Consider the following 26,640-nt stretch of genomic DNA (forward strand, 5'->3'; position numbering starts at 1 on the left):
ATATATATATATATATATATATACACACACATAAGATTACTTGGCCTTTAAAAACATGAAAATTTATCATTGCATCACAAAAAACTGTTTCCATTTCCTAAGATAATTTCATTTTTATGAAAAATGGATTTTTCACTCATCCATTCAAGAAAATCGCCCTAATATAAGTTCTAACATACCAAACATATTTTCATCATCATCGTCAGGTATCAGCTTTCATAAGGACGTATTATCTAGCTCACTAATTCCTAAATAAGTCAATATAGATCAAATCAACATTGATATTAATAAAATTCCATCATTAGCCATGCCTTTAGACTTTTCCCTCAGATTATTTCTAGATTAAAACTTTTCCAACCACGTTAGCTGAGTATAAAATGAGCAAGTTTAACAGTTGAATTTTTTCAAAAATTTATGCTCCTTATTTTTCAAATAACTATAAAAACACAACATAAAAAGTATAATCATTGGGCAGCAATAAAAATAGCTAATTCATTATTAATATGAGTCAATACAGTATAAAATCTAGCCATGCTTAGACCATATAGTCTAACTTAAATAATTGTGAAATATAAAAAGCAGAAATAAATATAAGTCATGATTTAAATAAAACACTCCTGAATTGATTTGTCTTTTATAGTTTTATCTGATATGTCTGTGTTAAAAAGAAAAAAATAATAATAATAAGTATAACAACACCCTCAATTAGTGAGAAAAGAAGGGCGCCATTTAGTTATTAACTAGCAAAAGGTTAGACTATAAAATAAATTTTATCTAGAATAAATTATCAGTGTAAAGTTCACTCTAGGAACCAAAGGCCTCAAAATCACTAGTTGTTCTAAACAAATTTAAAACAACAAGAGTGATTTCCTCTTATTGAATAGAAAGCAAGCAATTTGTGTGAGATCGTGTAAAAATTGCGAGGCCATGAAAGGTTCAGTCACCATCATTTTCAAACATGATAAACATTTTTTTATCACTTTTTTTATTCATAAACAATAAAAAAAATGATGAGAATATTTTGAATGTAATAGATAACACATGCAAGTTTTCAAGGAAGCAAAAAACAATATAAGAAAATAATCTAAGTTGAAACCAGAATTTCAATTATAATTCAGATAGTAGTACGAAAAACAAAGCTCTATATTCATTGCAAGAAATATACTAAAATTTTGTTACCTGTGTCTGTAGAATTTTGGTTAACACTAGTTTGTGGGTTCATTGGAGTATTTTGTTGGGTCTTCGTCTCCATTGAAAGCATTTTCAAGGAAATCTTTCTTAGATAATCTGACTGAGTATCATGAAAAATGTGAAAATAAAAAATGAGATTCCAAGCGCATGGAAAGACAATAGTGGTGAAAGTATAACTTCTATTTTTAAAAGAGTATCAAAAATCAAACATAATTTGAAGCCCAAAGCCTGCACACTTCCATACTCCATTATAATCCAAATAAAACAAAACATGAGGCTATCAAAATGCCTTGTTCAAAGTGCTACATATTAAATACTAAACTTTTCAGCTCAAAAATATAATGATTGATCTCCTCAGTAGGTATGCAAAGTGGGAAACCGCTCTGAAAGATTGCAATGGAGTGGAATTTGATACAATCAAGTATCAGAGCTAGTTAGTTTAAAATCGATACATTGCCTGGTGTACCTTAATCAGAAGCCAAGAGCATCACTAATGTTTTCAGGACATTTGTTATATAGATGCTAATTTGTGTGAAATCAATCAAGAGTTTTAGAAAGTACAGCAAAATGCATGCACCTGATTTACAGCAGCAGTATAAATCTTTTCTTCAAATCGTACAGCAATTTTCTTGAGTTCAGTCATTCCTTCAGGAACAGCAACAGGAAGATGCCTTCTTAGAGTATCCATTCTAGTCATAAAAAGTAAAAAAGAAGAAAAGCAATAAACTATAAGCCATAATGTAAGCAATTGAAAATCTAGAAATTATAACATCAAAACATTTCCATGTACATGAACCACTGATTTATAGGAATATCATGAAAAACGTAAGGTTAATAAAACTAAGATATGCTTTTTGTACAATGCACAGACATGAGCAACATAGTTGGGCGTTCAAATTGTATTTTCATTCTAATAGAAAACATAACCACAAACTACAGCAGATCACACAACATTTATGATGCTCGTGTGCCTCGTTGATCTGTCATAATTTAAGAAAAGGAAGAATTTCACACATACTACTTCAATTTTTACACACTCTGTATTTACACAATACTTCAATTTTTACATACATACCACCATACATATGGATTGAAAGATGTATTTAATATTTTAAAAGTTAAAATGATGGTATTTTTTATGTGAAATGAAAGATTTGGATGGCATACATGTAAAAATTAGAGTTCTGGCGTTACATGTGGAAATACATAGCAATTAGGTGGTATGTATGTAAATGCCCCTAAAAAAAATTATAAACAAATACGAATCTGGCCAGGCTATGATGCCAAATGACTTGGGGCCTTAGAGACATGATTCCCTGTTGCCGCACTTCATTCTAAAAATTTACCATTTATTATGAAACAAGAAAGCTTTAAATAAGAAAACCCTAAAAACGGTTAAGTAAATGGCAAAAAGTTCAGAAGATGATCAGCAATTAGAATATTAGGCCTCATAAAAAGAAGTTATAAATAGATTGTCATAGGGTTCATTCAAATTGTATTGTGTAAAATTTCAAGGCTTTGCTTCTTTTATAAATGAACAAAAATCTTTCTTTTGAAGCAAGACATGAAGCAGCAAAATATTCAGAGAGGCAGGCAAGCGCTTTTTAATAATTTTTTCATATTCATCCTGCACGGGCCAATTCGAGAAGGAAAAAAAATCTTATCCATTGATTCAGATTATGAATTATGTAAACAACAAGTTTTCATATCCCTCGCCGCATTAATAACTATTCTTTGGAAACAAACAACCGAATTTCCCGCATAGGCTCCGCTCAACCAACATGAGCAGGATAAAACCTAATCAGGGCAAGTATTAAAAGGATAACGATCTGGTAAGAAACAAGTAAAGGGAAGACTGGCCTCACATCTTATTAACGATCCTTTGCCTCGCTTCGGGTTGAAGTTGGGAGCGCCAGTCGGACGAAGGGACTTCCATGGAGGGAGGCTCGCCCTGAGCGGGCCGCCAGTTGTTACTCTCCATCTAGGGAAGTCGAGGTGAAAACCACCGGCGGATCCTGACGGGTTAAGAGAATATTTCGTTAACGACAATCGGCTGAAGTCGGAGGGCCGGAGGGAGACGACCGGCGGAGAGATTGGAAAAGAGAATTACCAGCCTCGAGGGCGTGCTTCTGAATTTAGGATTAGCAATCTAATCGGTCGAACAGAACTACATAAGACAGAACAAAGGCCTTTTTCTTAATAATATTAATATTGTTAAAAAAAATTATTTATTTGTTTATTTTTATAGGGGTATTTACTAAAATATCTACTAATTCCTGTATTTTACATATTTAATATTTATGATTTATTTGTTATTATTATGTAATAAACAAACTGTTGATCAAAATAAATCTCGAGGCATTACACGAATCTCAGAGCAATTTTTTTAATAAGAAACATTCAAGCATCGATTAAAATTCATTTAGAGCTACAAATTTGAGCAAACTTAAGATAAAACTGACATGTTAAATGAGAGGATGCTGCAAAATTGATCCAATCTAAATCAAATCAAGCCACGATCAAGCTATTAAACCATTTTTAGAAGCTTTCGTGACGTATTTGAAAAGTCAAACGGATGTTGAATCTAGTGAGTTTATGATCGAATCTAGCATCTCAACAAATTGAATCTAACGAGTATAATATTACTTAATTTTGACATTATTAAGACACACAAATGTTCATCAAATTTAACAGAAACTTTATAAATTGTAAGAGAGAATCTTTCAGGGTCATCCGATCAAAGAGGTTTGAATTCGTTCATTAATTGTAATGGAGACTTTATAAATAGTCATATCCTCTCTTGAGAGACGATTCAAAGCTTGAAGCCTCAAGAAGACTGAAGCATGAATAATGAGTTGAAATCCCTTGACACTTCTACATCGACCTCCGACCAATTCCGGTCGCTTCGGTCGCCGCTTTAGTTAACTCCGCCGCTCTAGTTAACTCCGATCGCCATTGCTTTTAGCACATTCGACTGCTACTGCCTTCGACAATCACCACAACCACCTGTCTTTAACCATCATTGGTTGTCGCCTACTCCTTGCGACAAAGCACTGTACGAAACAACATACGAAGTGGTGAATCTTTGTGGATATCACGTCAACCCCAAATACGATTCATTAAAGCCCTGACTATTACTCTCCACTACAATCATCACTACAGTGGGGTGACAAGTACATCCACGCACCGATGTTATACCTTGAAAAACTATGTAATCTTTTCATGCATGTGGGACACTAGATTATATCTGTAACTATCAATTTATAGTGGATCTCTTCAATTGGCAAAGCCCGTGTTTTTTTTTTCTTTTTGGGGTTATTTTCATAAAAAAAACCTTTGGTACTTTTGTTCACCATTGCCATTATCTGAGGGTATGTTGGGCTTACGTGCAACGTTATGACACTAATTAATCAATATATTGCTATGAATTCTCTTGCACGCGCCAGTTTGTCGGCATCTGTGAGAAATATGCAATCTCACCATTGAAGCACTTGTGAAACTTGTTGCATGGCCACTAGACGCAACCCTCGCAACAATAGAGTAACCAACTCCAACACTCAACATACCAAAGGGCAGTCACAAAGTTGAGGGCATTAAACCTCCACATCTTCTCACCCTGGAAGATGTTACCTTGTTGGCCAAGGGGTCTGGAAGACCAAGTACACGGGAGGGAGGAGTCTCAACTAGAGAATCTACAACTCTCGTGGTCTCGACAACTGCCACCCAATAGAGTTTACTTAACATTGGTTCAGTTACGATGCTCGGTATGAGAAGAGTTCCCTTTGGAGAAAACAGATTCCCTGCTTGTTGCAACTTCCAAGAAGCATCTAATTCAGTAAAGGAAGTCATCCAACACCCCATCCCAACAGGCTTCAAGCTTCCAACCATCGATGCCTATAAAAGGGTGACTGGCCCCTACAAACATTTAACTACTATTGAATCATCATGCACATTCAGTGTGCTTCTGATGTGCTTCTATGTCAAGTATTCCCGATCACTCACAATGCTCAATCTCGCACCTGGTTCTATTCTCTTTCGACATGCACTGACAACACCTTTAACGAGTGTGTCGGACTATTCATAAAGCAGTTCCAGGTAAACAGGAGGATCATCAAGGATTAATCTCATATCTCGGGAATTTGCCAGATTCTGGGAGTGGATTTGGAGTTACTGGGGGGGGGTCTTCTTTAAGGGGCCCTACCTAGGACCATTCTACTCGTCGCTAGTGTGAGAAACAAATCGCTCTTACACTAAGTTTGTCCATTGTTTCGAGGGCCCAAAACACTACACATGAGGTCATTACGTGTACAAGGAGTTATTAAATCAATTCAGGGTAAAACATAAAAATAATGTCGAAAAACACCAATCAATCCTCACAGCGGAGAAAATCGAAACAATAGGGGAATTGTGATCTCCTTTTCTAACATAAAAGTTAGTGAAGTGAACATTAGACCAAGAATAAGTATACATTGCAATATCCTGCTAAAGTTAGAAGCATTGGGAAGATTAATTAAACGATATGTAGAGTTGGGAGAGCTCAATATCTGCTTCCTATCTTGACCAACATTAAATCACCACTACTTGTCGACTTTATGGTGGAGTGCACAGTGCCTACTTCTAACAAGCCTCCTCTTTCTCCGTCCAAGTGTCTTCCTCTAATTGAAGTTGATTACGCTCTATGCAATAGTCATTTTGAGATAAGAGGGGCCAACCTTAACTACAATCTCGAAAGGTCGTTCATGTCAACGTCCCAACCATAATTGTAGTGGGGTAATATTCCTACATCTCATTCAGACATCAAGTCTATGATAACTTCTTCTAGGCTAGGGGCAACTTTCATTAATGTCTCAAAATATTGTCCAAGTTAACGTCCATAACACGACTGTAGTGGGTTAATCATCCCACATTTCATTCAGGCATCAAGTCTTCAAGAACGGCTTTCAGGCTGGGGGCAGCTTGACATATAATGTTTTCTCAGCACCCTCCACAATATTGGGGTTCTTCCTCAATCATATCAGGAAGCAAATCTATTTAAGGTTCAAAACACGGTCTGCTTTAGAAGCTAGTGTGGAAAATACCCTCGTCAGGAGAACAAATTCAAAAGTAGCAACTAACATGTTGCTAAATATCAATCTTCAATGTGGCTGCAACCAAATTTCCAAGAAAAATTATGGTTCATTGCGAACTATGCTTAGACTCGATAAATGCAGAGCATGTTTGACATCTCATTTTAGGCTTAATTGATCACAGTGTGACTTGATTCGATCCTTTCCATCACATGCTACGATTGTCAAGCAAATGATTCGACTAATAACCTCAAATAGGTCAAAAACTTTTGGTGGATTTTATTCTAAATCTTCCATAACACGTTGCAGTCATCAAACAGAAGCATCGACTAACAACCTCAGATAAGTCAATCATCCTCAGTAGATTTCATATAATTGTACATCACATGTTAATGTCGTCGAGCAGATGCTCCGGGCATACGACCTAGATTGGGTCTCACATCTTTAATATATTCATTTTTCGACTCTGCTCCAACATAGGTTAAAGTTGTTGAGCATCTCCAACAATGAAACCTTGGACCTTCCATCCTTCATGTATTAAGATTGCCTCGTTCCACTAAGCAACATAGGGAATGTTAAACATTTTCAACAACATCCCAGAAGTGGGCAAAAGTATCCCAGAAGATGGGCAACAACAGCTTAGAAAAAGATGCAAAAGCAACATCATAAATAACTTTAGAATTTTTATTTCATTAAATAAAAAAAATGTACATATAAACATATTTTTTCTGTGTAAAAATGTCACATTAAGCGATTGAAATGCTACGAAGACCAACGAACATTGTACAAAGGCAACAAGTAGGTCATTTTCAAATGCTATCGGCATCAACTCCTCAAAATTCTGGTACCTCCACTAGTTTTTAAGGGGATGAGATTTCTCAGAAGGCTCAACAATAACAAGAACAAAGATCCTGGATGTCCTATTGGGCAAAGTTGGAGACAACATTATTCTTCACAATAGTGCGAAAGAAGATTTCAAATGTTATGTCGGGCATGGTCGGGATAACTTTCAGGACAACTTCTATCTTCACAGTAGAATGAAAGAAGATCGCGAAAGAAGAGCCCAGAAGTTATGGGACGACTTTCTGCTTCTTCATAGCACCACACAAAAAAAAGAAAAAAAATACAGATAATTTGTTGGGTAGAGATGGGGTCAACTTTTTTCTCCCTCAATTTTCTTCTTATAGGAAATCATGAATCACCTGTAGGATAGGGATGAAGACTCCACATCTTTCCTCCTCACTTTGTCCTATTTATAAACTAAAAAATTGCTCATATTTATGATAAAAATTAAGAAAAAGAAATTTAGCCCCTAAAAAAATTGGTTTTCATAAAAAAAAAAAAGAGTGATCCTTTGTTGGTCGCGATGCCTTAACGAGCATTGCTTGCTGGGTTGATCCCAGTGAGCAATGCGAGTTAAGTCCCTTAACGAGCATTGCTTCCTGGGTTGATCCCATTGAGCAATGCGAGTCAAGTCATCGGGATTGACATGAGTATGACTGTGCTAAAGATCTAATAGATCTAACTTGCGTCACCGCTCTTTGTGACACCCTTTAGATCCTTTAGATCTTTAGGATGGGGCCGGTATGACGACCCCGTCAAAGTCATACTATACCTGGACTTACCCCCCACTTAGATACTAGGGTGGTGCACTTTTCGTTAGATGGGGTGCTAGGCTAGGATTTAGGGTGCTAGATAGTCTTTTTGATGTCTGACTATTGTTCTCTGTTGGATTGGTTGCCCTAGCCAGATATCTTTCTTTTGCATTATGCTTATGATGTCACTGCATGTTGCATATGTGTGGTAGTGTGTTAGGTCGTTCTTTTGCAGGGAGCCATGCCTATTTATATGCATTAAGTATACAAATTATTTTTACTACGTGTGTGTGCAAATATATTAATACGGAAAAGATACAAAAATGTTGTATGAGAGGGCCTAAAAGAAAGCTCAACTCATGCAATACAATACACACAAAACTCAAATAAAACAAATATACATAAATGTAAAAAACCAAAAAGCCACAAAAGGCTAAGTATACAAATTATGTTTACTACGTGTGTGTGTGTGTGTGTGTGTGTAGAAAAAAGCCCGAGGGCAAATATATTAATACGGAAAAGATACAAAAATGTTGTATGAGAGGGCTTAAAAGAAAGCTCAACTCATGCAATACAATACACACAAAACTCAAATAAAACAAATATACATAAATGTAAAAAACCAAAAAGCCACAAATGGGGGCAAAAAGTGTTAGGGACGTCCCACTTTAGTCCTCCTGCCTTTAGTTCCCGGAAGTGAGCCGGCTAACAAATTAGTAAGGTGAGTACCATTGCCCGTAGTAACCAAAGTATGATCCATCAGATTCCTGAGCTCAAGTAGATCTTCATTCTTCTTCTTCCTCTTGGATGTGTAGACCTGTTATTCCTCATCCGATGATTGACTTTTCTGATCAATAGATTTCGAAGGTGGTCGGACAGGTGTAGGTCATTGCACGTCTTGATCCTCATGAGTCTGAGTAATATTAACATATTTTTGGATCCGATGAGGAGGTAGTGAAACAGTAGAAGTATTTCCACTTGTATTATCAGAGATAGGTTCTAGGGCAGGCATGGTCTGAAGAAACTCCCTCTCTCTCTTCCCAACAATAGAAGGTTCCAAAGATGAGTGAGCTATAATTGGAGTCTGAATAGTTTTCACCCCCAACTCGGACCAAAAAAGAAAACTATTCCGCTAGAGGCTGTGATTTTATCTCCTCCTCATCAGCGCTCAGTTTTTGACACTATTGATCATCAGAAGGATATCCCAGATGACTTCACTATCCATGCAAACAATATATATATATATAATAATATAATGATAAAAAGTATTATCGAATTTGATATTTTCATACAACATTGTTAGTTCTAAATGATGTATAATCAAGTCTCAATCAAACTAATTGTACAAATGGTACTAAAATTAGTCTAATATGAGTCAAATCAAGCTTAGTTCAAGTTATTAAACCACTTTTTGAAGGCTTTCTAAACATATTTGAAACATTAAAAATATGTCAAATTTGACGAGCTTATAGTCGAATTGAGTATCCCAACAAGACAAATCGAACGAGACCAAGATCACTCAATTTTGACATTGTCATGACACTTAAATATCCATCAGATGTCGTCTGATTGAGGGAATATCTCCGAGCCATTGCAATTGGAAATCTATAAATTGAACTCTAGAACCTGGAGCTTGAACCTTCAAGAAGATTGAAGTTTGGTGGAGTTTGTAGCACTTTCCCTCATGTGGCGACAAATACATCTGATGTAGTAGCTCGGGAGACTATGTAGTCATTTTCCCCGTGTGGGATGAGGGATTATATTTGTAACCATTAATTTATAGTATATCTCTTCAACCGGTCCAAACGCCGTAGTCTTTTCCCTTTTTAAGATTTCTAACGTAAAAAATCTTCTAACATTTCTGCACATCATTTCCTATTTTTGAGTGTACTGGATTCTCGTGCAATGCTAAGACGCTAGTTAATCATTCTCTCTCCGCATCAGTTATACTTATATCACATAAATACTTAGTATCACATTAAAATTATTATTTTTTATATTAAAAAAATAAAATACAACTTTTCAACCATAAATAAAATGGTATGCATGTAAAAGTTAAGTTTAAGTGCTAGATATATAAATATATAAAAATTGAGTTGTGGTTATGTAAATCTTTTTGTCTAATATTGTTGATCTTATATTGCCTGCATGCATAAAAGTTTAACTATAGTTTATAATATTAAAATTTAAACGCAAATGTTTTTAAATTAACCTAAAATAATAATAAATACATAAAGAAGTATTCAATTATTTATTAATATTTATAATGTACAAACTCATGCTAAAATTATCTCAATTTCTTTTTTATCAAAATAAGCTTGCAAAACAGATTATTTATAATAACTTAATAAGCAACAATGTGCTGTTAAACTTTGATTAAAAGATAGTTTAATAAAAAAAAATTATGTGTGCATTAAAATACATAAATTCAAACGAACATACTTGTTTTTAAAAAACTTTTAATTTGAATGCTATCTACTTCATTTGAATGTTAACACTCTAATGATAATCATCTTTCAATCTGCAATATTTCCATAATATCAAAGAATCAGTTTCGAGAATAATGAATTTCCAGCCACATTTCTGAGCCACCTGAAGACCAAATACCAAAGCATCAACCCCAGCAACTAAAGGGGAGACAGGAAAAGCACCAGCCGAGAACCAACGTATAATAGAACCCAAAAAGTCTCTGCAAACTCCCCCAACACTAGCACAATTACTTTTCCAACATCCATCAATGTTTATTTTGATGAAAGGTGCACACGGTTTACTCCAAGGCACCAAAGAAAAAACTTTAGTTTTGATAATAACAGGTAAATCTAATCTCTGCAGTAAAGCCATCAATTTACCATTAGTCTTCATAGTAGAAGACATCAATTGTAACCCTTTCGATAGATAGGAAAAAATCAAGCTAAAAGTATGATGCACATTAGGAACCACATAACCACATTATTAAATTTAGCATTATTAAATTTAGCATCATTCCTAGCAATCCATATAAATCAAAGAGTAATAGCAGGTACATCAGTGAAGAAATCATGACCATTATTCCTCCATTTATTGAAAATATAAGAAATATTCGTAAACTGCATCGAATTCAACTGCAGTTTCATAAAAACCTTCATCCAAACGTCAACAACAAATTTGCATTCAACAAAAATATGAGCACTAGTTTCCTCATGATTTTTGCAGAGTACGCAGTAAGAAAGAAGTCAGAAGCCTTTTAGTTTCAGAAAAGCATCAGTAGGAATAATATTATGAAATATTCTCCAAATAAAAAAAGAAATTGAAGGCTTGACCCAAGGGTGTATTAGGACCAAGTTTCATATATAAGCTGTTTATGAAATGCATTATTACTATTACTCATCAAAGATGCACTACACTCAAAGAGTAACTTCATATGCTCTTGATTCAAGTGAGTAAAATTCACATATAAGCTGTTTATGAAATGCATTATTACTATTACTCATCAAAGATGCACTACACTCAAAGAGTAAAACTTTGAATTACACTTCACAAATACCACAAATAATATTAATAAACTTACGGATTACATCGTTCATATTTTATAATACAATACAATCATCACAACCAACGATACACAGACATTTAAAACAACATCACAATAATAACAAAATGTAACACAATTGATATTTAAAACAGGAACGTCAAGTCATCCTCCCTTGACCATCTCTTGAACGAATGTTCTTTCAACACACTCTAGATCATATAAATCAGTGCGTTGATAGGTAAGTTGCATTCACAATAAATTTTACGACCTCCGAAGCCTTTAGAGCTATTCTGTTCTGTGAAGAATAAGCTGAGTTCATCTTCTACAATACAATGACAATAAAGTAAGAAGCAATTGTGAGAAACAAACTAAACCTTGTATTAGAACAACTAAGAATATGGTGCGAAGCTGTAAGAATCTTATATATACCAAATAACCTTTTCTTGGCATAAAAACCCTACTGTGAATAAAATCATTGCGGGATACGTAATATAGGATTTTTTGAGTGCATGTTAAGTAAAACCTAAAGATTTTTTTTGCCTTGGGATGTGAAACTTAACCCCTTTTAGCAAGCAAACCATGGCGAGAATGATGGCGAAGACTGGAGATCCCAGGATTCCATCGAATTATTGTAAGCCATGGTTCTTGTCTAATGAGACATTTATTTTGACCGTAGCTAAAATATAATTTTGTGCTTTAATTATCAAGTGTCTTATATGGTAGAGATTTAGGTGATTGGAAAACTTTTGAGCTCTAACTGTGACTCTAATTTAATGGTGTTGATTTATAACAAACCACCCAATCAAAGAGCCATTGTAATAATTATATCATTTTTTTTATTGTTATTTTTGACAAAATCACAAGGTCAGAAGATACATGCCACATCACTACTAGTATGGCATAACTAAAAGTGAAAACAGTAATACATATATATGACACTGATATTTTGTGAGCTCAAGTCAATCTTGAATTTATCACTCTTAACAAAATGTTACAGCTGGTGGTTGAATTGTTGCTTTAAGGTTTATATCAATAGATTTCATTTTATATAAGGCACTCAATTCTTTTGTATCTATATATCCAGCACACTTAAAACTTCAATTTAACATACATGCCACCTTTTTCGCATTTCAAAAGTTAAAATAGTGGTAATTTTGATGTAATATAAAAGATTTGGGTGGTACAAACGTAATAATAAAAGTTCAGAGGTTAGATATCTAACACACATGAACTTCAGTTTTAATAAACAAGCCACCTTCCCTATGCATAAAAAGGTGTATTTTACATTTCAAAAGTTAAAATGGTTGTGCAAATGTAATAATTAATGTTCAGATGTTAGATAAGTAAATAAATAAGAATGGGATGGTATGTATGCAAATGCCCCTAATATTTAAAATAATATATATATATATCAAGTCTTAGAAAATTTTTATGATAATAATCCCTCCATAGACATTAATTTTATCTAGAATAAAATAAATTTTATCTAGAATAAATTATCAGTGTAAAGTTCACTCTAGGACCCAAATTCAAAGTCACTAGCCGTTCTAATCAAATTTAAAACAAATAAGAAAGATTTCCTCTTATTGAATTGAGAGAAAGCAATCTGTGTGAGATGGTGAAACAATTTGGAGGCCATGAGAGGTTCGTTCACCATCATTGTCAAACATGCTAAACATTTATTACACTTTTTTCATATTCATAAACAATAGCAAAAATGATGAGATTATTTTGAATATCATAGACAACACATGCAAGTTTTCAAGGCAGCAAAAAACAATAAAAAAAATAATCTAAGTTGAAACCAGGATTTCAATTATAATTCAGCTAGTAGTACAAAAAACAAAGTTCAACATTCTTTGCTAGAAATAAACTTTAAAATTTTGTTACCTGTGTCTGTAGAATTTTGGTTAACACTAGTTTGTGGGTTCATTGGAGTATTTTGTTGGGTCTTCGTCTCCATTGAAAGCATTTTCAAGGAAATCTTTCTTAGATAATCTGACTGAGTATCATGAAAAATGTGAAAATAAGAAATGAGATTCCAAGCGCATAGAAAGACAATAGTTTAAAAGTATAGCTTCTATTCTTACAAAAGTATCAAAAATCAAACATCAGTTGAAGTCCAAAGCCCGCACATTTCCATACTCCACATACAAAAGATGAGGCTATCAAAATTCCATGTACATATTAAAGACTAAACTCTTCAGCGCAAAAATATAATGATTGATCTCCTCAGCAGGTATTCAAAGTGGGAAACCACTATGAAATACTGCACTGGAGTGGAATTTGATACAATCAAGTATCAGATTATTGTTGGCATAAAAACAATACATTGCCTGGTGCACCTTAAAAAATCACAAGCCAACAGCAGCACTAATGTTATCGGGACATTTTTTATATAGATGCATATTTTTGTGAAATCAATCAAGAGTTTAGAAAGCCATTATTACACAGAAAATGCATGCACCTGATTGACAGCAGCAATATACATCTTTTCTTCAAATCGTACAGCCATGTTCTTGAGTTGGGTCGTTCCCTCAACAACATCAACAGAAAGAAGCCTTCTTAGAATTTCCATTCTAGTCATAAAAAGTAAAAAAGCATAAACTATAAGCCATAACGTAAACAATTTAAAGTCTAGAAATTATAACATCAATACATTCCCATGTACATGAACCACTGATTTATAGGATATCATGATAAAAGTAAGGTTAATAAAACTAAGATATGCTAGTTGCACAATGCACGGGTCGAGTAACATAAGCAACATAGCTCAGCATTCAAATTGTATTTTCATTTTAAGAGAAAACATAACCACAAACTACAACAGATCACACAACACTTATGATTCTCGCGTGCCTTGTTGATCTGTCAAAATTTAAGAAAAGGAAGAATTTTACACATTCCACTCAATTCTTATTTATTTACATATCGAATACCTAAACTTCAATTTTTACATACATACCACCATATATACGGACTGAAAGATGTATTTCACATTTTAAAAGTTAAAATGATGGTATTTTTTATGTGATATGAAAGATTTGGATGGCAAAGATGTAAAAAATTAGAGTTTGAGCGTTACATGTGTAAATACATAGGAATTAGGTGGTATGTATGTAAATGCCCCTAAAAAAAATTATAACCAAATACGAATCTAGCCAGGCTATGATGACAAATGACTTGGACCTTAAAGACATGATTCCCTGTTGCCGCACTTCATTCTAAAAAAATGCCATTTATTATGAACCAAGAAAGCTTTAAATAAGAAAACCCTAAAAACGGTATGTAAATGGCGACAAGTTCAGAAGATAATCAGCAATTAGAATATGATATGTAAATGGCAACAAGTTCAGAAGATAATCAGCAATTAGAATATGATGCGCTTGAAATGCCTCTTGAAAAGAGGTTATAAAAAGATTGTCACAGGGTTCATTCAATTGTATTGTGTAAAATTTCAAGCCTTTGCTTCTTTCTAAAATAAACAATAATATTTCTTTTGAAGCAAGACATGAAGCAGCAAAATATTCTGACAGGCAGGCAAGCGTTTTTTAATGAATTTTTCATATTCATCCTGCACATGCCAATCAGAGGAGGAAAAAAACCTAATCCATTGATTCAGATTATGAATTATGTATACAAAAAGTTTTCATATCCCTCGCCGCATTAATCCCTATCCTTCGGAAACAAACAACAAAATTTCCCGCATAGGCTCCGCTCAACGAACAGGATAAAACCTAATCAAGGCAAGTAATAAAAAGATAACGATCTGGTAAGAAACGAGGAAAGGGAAGACTGGCCTCACATCTTATTTACGATCCTTTGCCTCATTTCGGGCTGAAGTTGGGAGCGCCAGTCGGAGGAAGGGATTTCCATGGAGGGAGGCTCGCCGTGACCGGGCTGCAAGTTGTTACTCTCCATCTAAAGAAGTCGAGGTTGGAACCACCGGCGGATCCTGAGGGGTAAAAAGAAGATGTCGGTAACGGCGATCGGCGGAAATCGGAGGGTCGGAGGGAGACTACCGGCGGAGAGGTTGGAAAAGAGAACTACCGGCAATACCAATCTAATCGGTCGAACAAAACTGAATGATAACGAACAAAACCGTTTTTTATTAATAATATTATTAGTTAAAAAAATTATTTATTTGTTTATTTTTGGAGGGGTATTTACAAAAATATCCTCTAATTTCTGTATTTTTACATATTTAATTTCTATACTTTATTTTTTACATTCGTATCACATAAAACTTTCGTATTACATCAAATTTTTTTTTATATATATTTTAAAGGTGAAATACAATTTTTTTGGTGCATAAATAAAATGATACGCGTGTAAAAATTAAATTTAGGTTAGATATATGAATATATAAAAATTGAGTAGTGCGCATCTTTTTTTTTTTTTTTTTTTTTTTTTTTGGGTCTAATATTGCTGATCTTATATTGCCTCATGCATAAAAGTTCAACTATTGTTTATAATACTAAAATTTACCTAAAATATATAATGAATACATACACATTTTTTGAAATTTATAATGTACAAATTTTTATGCTAGAAATGTTTAGTACATTGATTCGGTAGTTCAATAGATTTTGCCAATAGTAGTATGTTGCTTGTTAGGGTTTAGTCCTTTTTTGTTTTCCATTTTTTTGCCTCCAGGCGCTCCCTATGTTAAGGTTGTGTTCAAGGACAGGTAGTGCTCTAGTTGTATCCTGCTCAGAGATAATAATTTGTCCTTGATTATCTCCACACGCTCCCTTCTCCCTGTTTCAGTCGTTGGCCACCCTCTTCCCTCCTCTATGTTCCAACCACCGGTCACCCCTTTCCCTCATATGTGCTCCAACTACCGACCTCCTGTCATCCTCCTCTCGTGTTGCTTACATTGTTGCTCACCCATCTGTCTATTTAACTCCCCATCTCCAATTGTAGACCTTCCCTCACCTCGCTCCCGGGTTCCTAACCACATGTTTATGCCCACGATTGCAATTGCAGACCACCTGCACTACCTTGTTTCATCCGTCAGCCACAGCGCAATCACACCACCGTTAGGGGTGTCAAAAATTGACCCGCCACGTCAACACAATTTGAACTCGACTCAAAAAATTTGGGTTAGGATTGTCGTAATTTTTTTTCAAGTTGGGTTCGGGTCAGAGAATTTGACCCGTTTATTATTTGGGTCGGGTTTAGGTTGAACCTGAAATCAAAACATTACCCAAATAAGCACGAAAGTTTGGGTCGGGTTCAGGTTTCGGTTTTCGACTCGTTTATTATTTGGGTTAACACTATAAGTAGGGTCAGACTCGAACCCGAACCACTGACCCGAATTGGCACCCTTAACCACTGTTATCCCCGTATATTCCTACTCAGACCTAGTCATATATTCGTATTGTTGTGTTTTCTATTTCTATTTGAGTCTCAATTGTAACCCATTCTATTTCGAGTAATAATGTTTGACTCCATTACTGTGATTTGGATTAAATCTGATACCATTTGTTATCTTAACTAACTTAACTAGTTCCATACTAAAGTTTCCTAGCATTCATCTTGCCCCCTCCAAAATTTTTTTTCCTATCTTCAACCACCCTTTCTAATACCAAACTCTAATTATGCCACAAAGGACATACATGTCGAAACCTACTCGGGAAGAGATATAGCGGTAGATCCATCAGCTTCAATAGAGGCTCTTGGAAATTGATGATGGAACCTAGGGGAAGATTACCCTCGATCACGATCTGGAGGGTCGATGGTGAGATAGGGATGAAAATTTGAATTTGTTTCATAAAGAAGAAGTCAGTGATGAGGAATACAAGCCCCGCTGCTTCAGGATTCAATGTTAGAGGAGACCGGAAGAGAAGTCCACATATGGAACACAAGGATTTCTACATAAGCTGAAACTATCAGAGTTTAATGGAGGTTAAATTCGTAGGACTTTATCAACTGGTTGCAATCTGTTGAGTAAGCCTTTGAGTATAAGAAATTTTTAGAGGTTAAATGGGTAATATTAGCAAGCATCAAATTGAAGAAAAGTGCCTTCTTGTGATGAGAAAACTTTCAAAGGTGGAGGAGGGGAGAAGACAACAATAAGATTACCAAGTGGGAAAAGATGGGGAAAGAGATATAAATGAAATACATTCCATCTCATGACCACCAACATATATTTTGAGACACCACCACCTACAACAGAGAGAGTTATCAGTGGAGGAGTTCATAACACAGTTCGACTAGATGTAGATAAAGTGAGAGTTAGTCAAGCCAGATGAACACACCATAGCCTGTTACCTGGGGGCCTGAAGCACGCTACTGGCAATGTTGTGAAATTACACTAAGGATGTCCAGACCACATCATTGAAAATGGAAAGAGAACAAAAACAGAGAAGGCAACATTCTTCAGTCAGGCAGTCACCTACAGCTACAACGATCGTTAAGGGTGCCTTTGGAGGAGAACAAGATAAAATAGGGGAGTGATAAGGCATATTTGAGTGGAAAAAAATAAAAAAAAAGGTTGCTCACAATACAGTGTCTATCAAGAGGTGTTTCAGATGTCATGGCTACGGGCACATAAGCTTTATTTGTCCCAAATGCCGAGTTGTTTCATTCACATATTAGGGCATCGTCGAGGAAATGGAGGAAGAGGAACCAGAGGATAGTCCAAATGAAGAACTTTAGCTCCTAGGTGATAAGGAAGAGAAGTTAGTCATACAAAAATTTCTAAGGATAGAGCAGAAGAGAGATTAGTCATGATTGAAGCACAATATATTTTTGCACTAAGTGTACGGTGAAAGGCAAAGCTTGCAGTTTGTTCATCGACGGAAAGCTATGAAAATATTGTATCTATATCGTTGATGAAGAAATTGGGATTAACCATAAAAAACATCCACAATTATATTATCTTACCTCGCCAAATGGGAAAAATGAGATATAGGTAGATCAATTGCGCTTGGTTGAATTCTCAATTGAGAATTAATTACATGAGTAATTGTGATGTTATGTGGCTCCAATAGACACATGCCATATTTTATTGAGGAGGCATTAACAATTTGACTGTAGTAATTGTGGTGCAACGTAGTTCCAATAGTCTCTAAGTTTGGTTACATCAGATAAATGCGTAGAGTTAATAGTGTCCAGGAGGTTATCTTCCTGCAAAATGAACTTAACTTTATGGAGAAGGTGTTAAACATGCACTCCTGATTAGTGGATTTGAGGTAATTATGCCCCCCACTATGCATAACCGATTGTTATTGAGTCTCCCATAGGATCTCATTTTAAGATTTCTCCATTCTTTGTTTATGATCTTTATAAAGAGCAAAGGAGATTCATTCATGAGTTGGGTGATGCATATCTTCGAGAAACAAAGTAGAAGCTTGATACCTTGAACTTTGACGCTGCACACCTTAGAATTGCAAGTATTAAAGCGAGAAGCTTGTGTATTACATTGTTGGTCATTGAAGAAGTGCAAACTTAAGTAAAGAAGACTTCTTTCCTACAAACAATTTTGAACTATTGCGTGCCAAAAAATTCAAGTCAGTAGAGTCATACTTTAATGACTTAGTGTTATACAAAAATCTAACACACACAAAGATAAATGAGAAGCAAAGTGAGAAGACACCAATAATTTTTATGTGAAAACTCTAAAAATGGAAAAAAATCATGAAGCCTAGCCCAACCAAAATAATCAACTATGTGTTTGTAAATAGAGAGCGATCCGACTTTTTTGTTGCGATAGATTGTGCAAAATTTAATTAAATATAATCAATTAATATTCGGATTCTGCGCAAGTATACATATCGTTATCAAGTAATAATGAACTTTCTATTTAAGCCCCAAATATCGATCCTACAGGGAATGTTTAAAGTAGAAATGACAAATTTGCTAGGAAATTCACAGAAAGTCAATTGAAATCACTGTCACTAATTTCAATTATTGAGATGTAATCAAAATTAAATTTTTAAACTATTATCAAATCAAATATGCAAAATTTAAAACAGTAAATACTAATCTATTAACTATGTTTATGTAACGAAGATTCTTATGTGAAAAAGTGTCATTCCCACTACAATGAGGCTATGGTAAAATGAGATGAGATAAATGTTCATAATATGTATTGCGCCAAATATGAGTAATTTTAATTCTCTACCCTGATACAATGCATAAAAAATCATTGGATAATATCAGTGTATAGTCCCTAAATCAGTGACTAGGCTAGGAGGATGTCGGCTCCCACTCCAGAGCTCCCACTTCGCTTCACCTGAAGGCTAGCTCACTAATTTCAATTATTGAGATGTAATCAAAATTAAATTTCTAAATTGAAGATTTTAGTAGATTTTAGTCTGTCACCCTAAAGGTTCTCCAATTCTACACCCAACAAAGAATATTTCTCTATTTATTTGCACTTAATTCCAAAAACAATGTTCCCCTTCATGGAATCAAATGTGATCCTTACTCTGTTGTAGAACTCATACTCTATTTCCCAGATCATATGTTTCACAACACATTTTAACAATTCAATTGGCCAGATCAAAAAGTAAATTAAGTTCGGAGTTGAAAAATCATCACAATTTATTTTACAATTTAATATTGACACATTCATATTATCTCTTCATTTCACCATATCTCAGAGTAGGAAGAAGATAGACGGAACTACTAAGACTTCATGAGAAATAAATAACAAAACACAAATTTCATATATAAAAGAAAGTTCATACAACACTGATAAATAAACAATGCAAAACTCTTTCTCAAAGCACAAAGCAAATTCTTTATAGTCTTTCCTTAGAATGCAAGAAGAAGATATCTCTCACTTTGCTCCTTCTCCAACACTCTTACAGAAAATTTCACACTAAATCTCACCATAAAAACTCTAAACTATGAAAATAAATCACTAATGGACTCCAATATGAAAGTAGAATGTGATATGGTGCGAAAAATGAAAGTAGAGGAGTTAAAAACATAGAGCAACACTTTTTCTGATGAAATTTGACCCCAAATAGAGCCCAAGGTCGTTCTCCAAGAGGTGACTCCAAAAACTCTTCAAAAATCATCCAAATACATCGAACCTTCTAGAAACAGGGTCTGCATCGCCTTTGGCGCCGTCGGCTAGTCTGGCGCTGTCGGCGATGAGTAAGAAAATCTCCGCGTTAATTTGTTCTGCACCACCGGCGCTGAGCATTTCTTCAAAAACATCATTTTGACTCCAAATTTCATCCGTTTTACTTTCTTTTTGTTTTAAGCCCTAAAAATCAACAACTTGCAAGAAAATATCAAAATACCTTCCATTAAAGTGCAATATCATAAAAAATATGAGTTTAAAAATGCGTATATTTTTGGTGTATCAAAGAGGTGCATCATTCTCTTGTAACGGGGACAATAAGGTTATAATCTTACACCGAAAAATTACGCTTGTCTTTATACAACACAAAGAAATTATAAGTGTTTGGCATAATAGTCGTATTTTGGCTTCAACGGTTGCAAACAGCGGTCGACAGTGACTGACAGATGACGGTCAATGGTGGTTGAAGACTATAGAGGCCAGTAGTTACTCGTCAAGTTTTTTTTCCTAGAAATGGATTTAAAATTCAACTTCTTTTATTATTTTTCTCCTCCTCCCCTAAGTAAAGGGAGGGGGCCTATTTATAGCATTCTCAGGATGGAAATTTTGGTCTTTTGGTGCATGACTTCCTTAACCACCTGACCGGATGATCCATGCTGGCCCCCCTTGATTATAAGAGATTTTTTAAGAATTTAGATGTTGTAAGAACCTAAGAATTTAGCCATTTTAGGCTCGTTGGATTACTCTCATCGAGGCTCTCAGTTTGACTATAAATGTGTTAAATTTGAACTTTATTTGTTTATTTAGTTAATGATCTAAAACCTCAAATTGTGTTGTAACGACATTATTTGGGCTTGATTGAAACCATATTGAACTAATTTTGACATCATCAGATTATTCTTGTCGAGACAATCAATTTGACTATAAACTTACTGAAATCAAGGCTCGGATGATCTTAAGCCTTACAACACACGACACAATGAATGTATATAAACATATTTTGTAATCATAAAAAAAGAACATAAACAAAAAATGGGTAAAATAAGCAAGAAAGTACAATTTTATTCTATTTCATAAATGAAAATTCATCAATTGATACTCATAATTGAAGGGCAAATATAAACAAAATAGTAAACTGAAATGATAACGAACAAACAACTACCCAAATCCCAAATGAAATAAAATAATTTATACTACTAGAAAAGGCCATAGGTAAATCTAACAATAAACGAGTTGTTTATGTGATGATGATCCTACGAGCGACATGATAAATGCTATTATACAAAAGTATCAACATATAAGTTTGACAAATTTAAATTTAGTAAATAACAACTATATATATATATATATATTATCATCATGCATGCAGAAGATGTCAAAATTATAATTAGATCTCAGTAATACTCTAATGTTAAATTTTTATATCATATACTCTAAACAAATGAATATGTTCAATAATTTTAATAAAATTTACAATCGACAAAGTAGACCGCAACCAAAGGAAAGCAAATGACTTCTTGTAAAATAGTCACTCTGTGGGCCAATCAACCCGATTAGCCAAGATCCAAAAAAGTTTCACAGACTTACATTTCACTACACACAAGCATAAGATTGCAAATTTTTTGACATCTAAATTTATAACAATATGTCCCAAAATATGATTAATACAAGCAACAAGAAAAGCACCCATAACAATGATAGTATATTTATCCTCTAATAAATGGCAACTACTTACTTTAAGATGAACAATGTAAGGCTCCCAATATTTTTTGGGATTCAACCATAATGTTTGGTTTGCTTATTTCAATTAAATTATCGTCTTCTTATTGGTTTGCTTACATATCTAACATCTAAACTTGCAAATTTTCATTTATAACAACTTAGTACCATAATTATATATATATCACTCTAAAAAAATTACCAATAGTGACAATTTTAAGTGATACTAAGAATTTGAGGGTTATACGCGTAAATTTTGTGCAGAGTTGGGTAATTTTTTGTGATAATTTATTCTTTAATTTGTGTTATATGCAATTTTGTATTTCCCTTTAAACTCCACTTAAAAGCTACATATACTATACTATATTGATATTTGTTTGTACTTTCATTAACAGGCAAATAAACATGAAGGCATATAATTTCAGTTTTCCCAACAAAAAAAAAAAAATCAGAGGTTCCACCACACCACAGTAAAGATTGTTAAAGTTTATTTGTCTTTTTTTTTTTTTTTTTTTTTTTTCTGTTTTGGGGTTTTATTTGGGCGGCACAAATTGAATAGTGCAAAGGCCCAGCACCACTTTGTTGTAGTGAGCATATCTGATCATGCTGCAGAGAACCAAAAGAACTCACTTGGACCAGATCCAATTAAAAGGCAGACTGGACATAATTTGTTGCAGTCTGCTTGAAGGAGCAGCTGAAGTAGGTGATGTCACGGACCCATGTTGCATACGGGAGGGCACTTCCAATTCAATAGTTGTAATAGAAACTGTCATATTCAATTGGTGCGCCTGGTTTCCATGATTTTCATGCTGCTGCACCGGTAAAACTTGAGATGGTTGATGCTGGGGAGCATGCCCAACAGGATGCTGTAGCTGCTGTTGGCCTTGCTGCTGTACAGGAACCAATCTTGGCCTTCTATTTGTACTTAACAATCCACTTATTTGTTTCTCATAATAAGGAAGTTTTTCTTTGACTTTAATTGTAATACTACTTTTAGAGATCTGAAGGAGAGCTAACACGCGTTCCAGAAACATTTTGAACCTTCTCAATTTCTCAAAATTCTCAGATTGCTTTGCATGAGGCAACATCTCATCCTGTAATTCAAGGCCAAAAAGTTATAAAGAGAAAAAATCAACAAGTGTGCTAAAGTACACATTCTCCCGAGTCAGAATATTTATTAAATTCTTGGAAAGGAAAAGAATCAGATTAGCAAATAAGAACCTGTTGATATCGCCGGGAGATCTTCAGATAGAATTCCTGCATTTCAGCAAAATGCGCCTCTCTAAGGGCTTGTATCTGCCACAAATACATGTCTATAAGAATATAAAAGATGCAGCAAAATATGGCAGGTGAGAAGCTGATGTGATAAATGAGTAATTAAAAAAAAAATGCAACCACACTGATACTTCGGCAAAAGAAAAAAAATAGCTATATAAGTAGCATGCGTTCAAGAATAGGTTCTGCTTTTAATAGGCAGAACACTACAGAATTAACAAAGAATATATATAAAAAAAGGACTAGTAAATGGCCCTGCCTGCCCTCAGGACCTACAATGTGCTTTCAAAAGACCCCGACCTGATTATTTAGTGGTGTCAGCAATGCTTAATCCACCTATGCCAGCTACATTTTGAAGGACGAGCTTAGACTGGAAGACTGTAGAATCCATCTTGGTTTTCTACATCATTCCCAACACAAGTCGAGTTTAAAAATTTTGTTTCTAGATTTGTTAGAAAATGCATATATTGTTTCCACACATTATTTCATTTGAAATTTAAAATTGTTTCTCTTGAATTTAATTTTCTAAGAAGTTGTGAAAGCAGCTCCAATGGAAAATATGATAATGATGGACTGAGTTAAGTTAATTGGTCCTGTATGAAAGAGGGCTCAAGATATATCGATAACACCAGTAGATAGAATTATTATGGAAATTAAACTAACAAAAATGTTAACAAAATAAACATGGTTGGTAACTGTTAGAAATTATATTAAGAAATTAATTTATTCTTGTCAGAAATTTAATTTATTTTCTTGAATTGGAGTTATTTTCTTTCCTATTTTATGCTTTATGTTGTTTCTTTTATCTTCAAACAATTAATATCAATTGATTAATTGGAGATATAGTGTTATATCTTTCATTTCTTGTCATTTCCTTTTTATTGTGTTTCCTATTATCCCTATGGGAAGTGTGAAGAGAGGAACGCTCTTCTCTTGCCTCAGCTACCGCAATCGAGACTGCCGCTTGAAACGACGACTTATGTTTCTTCTCTGGTAGCCATCAACACCGGATGGAGATCTTCTTAGTAGTTTTCTTCCTAGCAGGTTTTCTCTCGACTGGTTTTTCTCCTGTGGAGAACTATTGCAGGTTTTCTGAAGGCAGCCGGATGCTTATCCCTCCGACAGGTGTTTTAGCCACCAGACCTCCCTCCCACCAAACCGATCTCCCTCTAGGACCGCCGGAGCAACTTCCTGCAGCCAAATATATCACCTGCAGGACCTCCTGATGCTGGCTCTCTCTCATGCACCCCTTCCCGCAACCGAAACTACATCTTGCTGACTTTTCAGCCGCCGGAATCTTCTAGTACAACCAGAAAAAATCCTTTCCTTCCTGCAAATTTTCTTAGTGGAGATGCATCTTTCTGAAGGATTTTCGCTACATCCGGATCTCCTTCCTGTTGGCGCTAGAAATTTCTGTAAGCAACCGGAACTTCTACCGATAGTCCCCATCCTCTGTAGGCCCTCCTCGGCTACTCACCATGGATGAGCCGACATCAGGTCTTGATGCAAGAGCAGTTGCCATTGTCATGAGAACAGTGAAAAACAGTGTCAACACATGAAGAACTGTTGTTTGTACTATCCACCAACCAAGCATTGACATATTTTAATCCTTGGATGAGCTACTTTTGCTGAAAAAAAGGGGTCCAAGCAATTTTTCTGGACCATTAGGCGAGAATTCTCAGAAGCTAATAGAATACTTAGAGAAAACTTTTGGAGTTCATAAAATCGATGATGGAGCCAACCCAGGAGCATGGATGCTGGAAACAAGTTCTCCCTCCATAGAAGCAATAATAAAACTTAATTTTGCAGAGACATGCAAATCTTCTCCACTGCACAAGCAAAATGTGACATTGGTTGGATAGCTTAGCAAGCCAATACCTGGCGTATCTGATTTTTACTTTTCAAACAAGTATGCCCAATCCAATTATAGCCAATTCAAATATGTGCATGGAAGTACCGATCAATGTATTGGAGGAGTCCGGAATACAATATAGCAAGACTAGGCATGGCCTCTGTCGCTGCTCTAGTGTCAGGTTTATGAGCTTTGATAGTTGCTCTACAGTACAACCACGTTCTACTGATTCCTCCGGACCATTTCCAACAGCAAGCCCTCCTCCAGAATCTTTCCTGCAGCAGACCCTCTTTCAAAACTTTTTCTGCAGCAGCCCCTCCACCAGAATTCTTCCTGCAAGAGACGCTTCTCCAGAGTTTTTTCCAGCATCAGGGCCCTCCTCCGGAGCTGTTTTCTATATCAGACCCTCCTCCGGAGCTTTTCCTGAAGCAGATCATCTACCAAAATTCTTCCTGCAACAGGCCCTCCTCCGGAGCCTTTTCTGCAACAGGCCCTCCTCCGGAGCCTTTTTCTGCTTCAGGCCCTCCTCCAAAATATTAATCTGTATCAGACCCTCCTCCGAAGCTTTTCTTGCAGTAGGTCATCGAACAAAATTCTTTCTGTAGCAGACCCTCAAGAGTCTTTTTTCTGCAGCAAGGCCTACCTCCGGAGTGTTTCTTTTTTTTCTACAGGCCATAACCTGCAGCTTTTCCTGTTGGCTATCAACTTTCCTACAACATTATTTGTAAAAGTCTTCCGCTTACCTACAGACATTGCAGAAACTACAGTCAAAAGCAACCACGATCAACTAAATACCCTTGGGGTTGACTACCAAGTACGGGATAAAGACTTCAAGTTCAACATCACAAAAAATCTTCCTCACCCATTGTTTAATATTTTTAAATCGAAGTAACATAGTTTTCAACCATGTTTCAACTTGAGAGGGAATGTTAGAAGTTATATTGAGAAATAATTTATTCCTGTTAAAAATTAAATTTATTTCCTTTGATTGTAGTTATTTCATTTCTTATTTTATGTTTTATGTAGTTTGTTTTATCTCCAAGTAATTAATATAAATTAATTAATTGAAGATATAAATATTATATCTTTCCTTTTCAGATACTTCCTTTTTATTTTCTTACTTATTCTAGGAGTCATGTAAGAGTTAATGATACCCCGTTTCATATCAATAATATTATTCAACATTATTCTAAATTTCAACATTAACAAATACACATATTGGAATTAATACTATGGGCTTCGAAAATTTGTACCCGACTTTTTTTGAGAGAGTTGTGGTTTCAAATCAAAATTTCATAAAACATATTAATTTTAAATAAGGTATTGTGCATAAACTTCACATTCGTTTTGCAAAGACTTTATGGTTCAAGTTTTCCATATACGAAGGT

The 26,640-nt window shown here is 34.9% G+C and overlaps 1 protein-coding gene across 1 annotated transcript in view; it reads right to left on the reverse strand.

The window, feature by feature from the left end:
- Window positions 1-26,640, reverse strand: part of LOC110033471 (mediator of RNA polymerase II transcription subunit 15a-like) — a gene marked incomplete in the record, with an annotated part of 31,633 nt that overhangs the window by 3,482 nt on the left and 1,511 nt on the right. The window contains 4 exon segments of the mRNA XM_020737464.1: window positions 13,255-13,365; window positions 13,831-13,942; window positions 22,756-23,219; window positions 23,347-23,421. Of these exon segments, the coding sequence (XP_020593123.1) occupies window positions 13,255-13,365; window positions 13,831-13,942; window positions 22,756-23,219; window positions 23,347-23,421 (762 nt within the window).

The sequence above is a fragment of the Phalaenopsis equestris genome, unplaced genomic scaffold (genome assembly GCF_001263595.1).
Source record: "Phalaenopsis equestris unplaced genomic scaffold, ASM126359v1 Scaffold001190, whole genome shotgun sequence".
Taxonomy (NCBI): domain Eukaryota; kingdom Viridiplantae; phylum Streptophyta; class Magnoliopsida; order Asparagales; family Orchidaceae; genus Phalaenopsis; species Phalaenopsis equestris.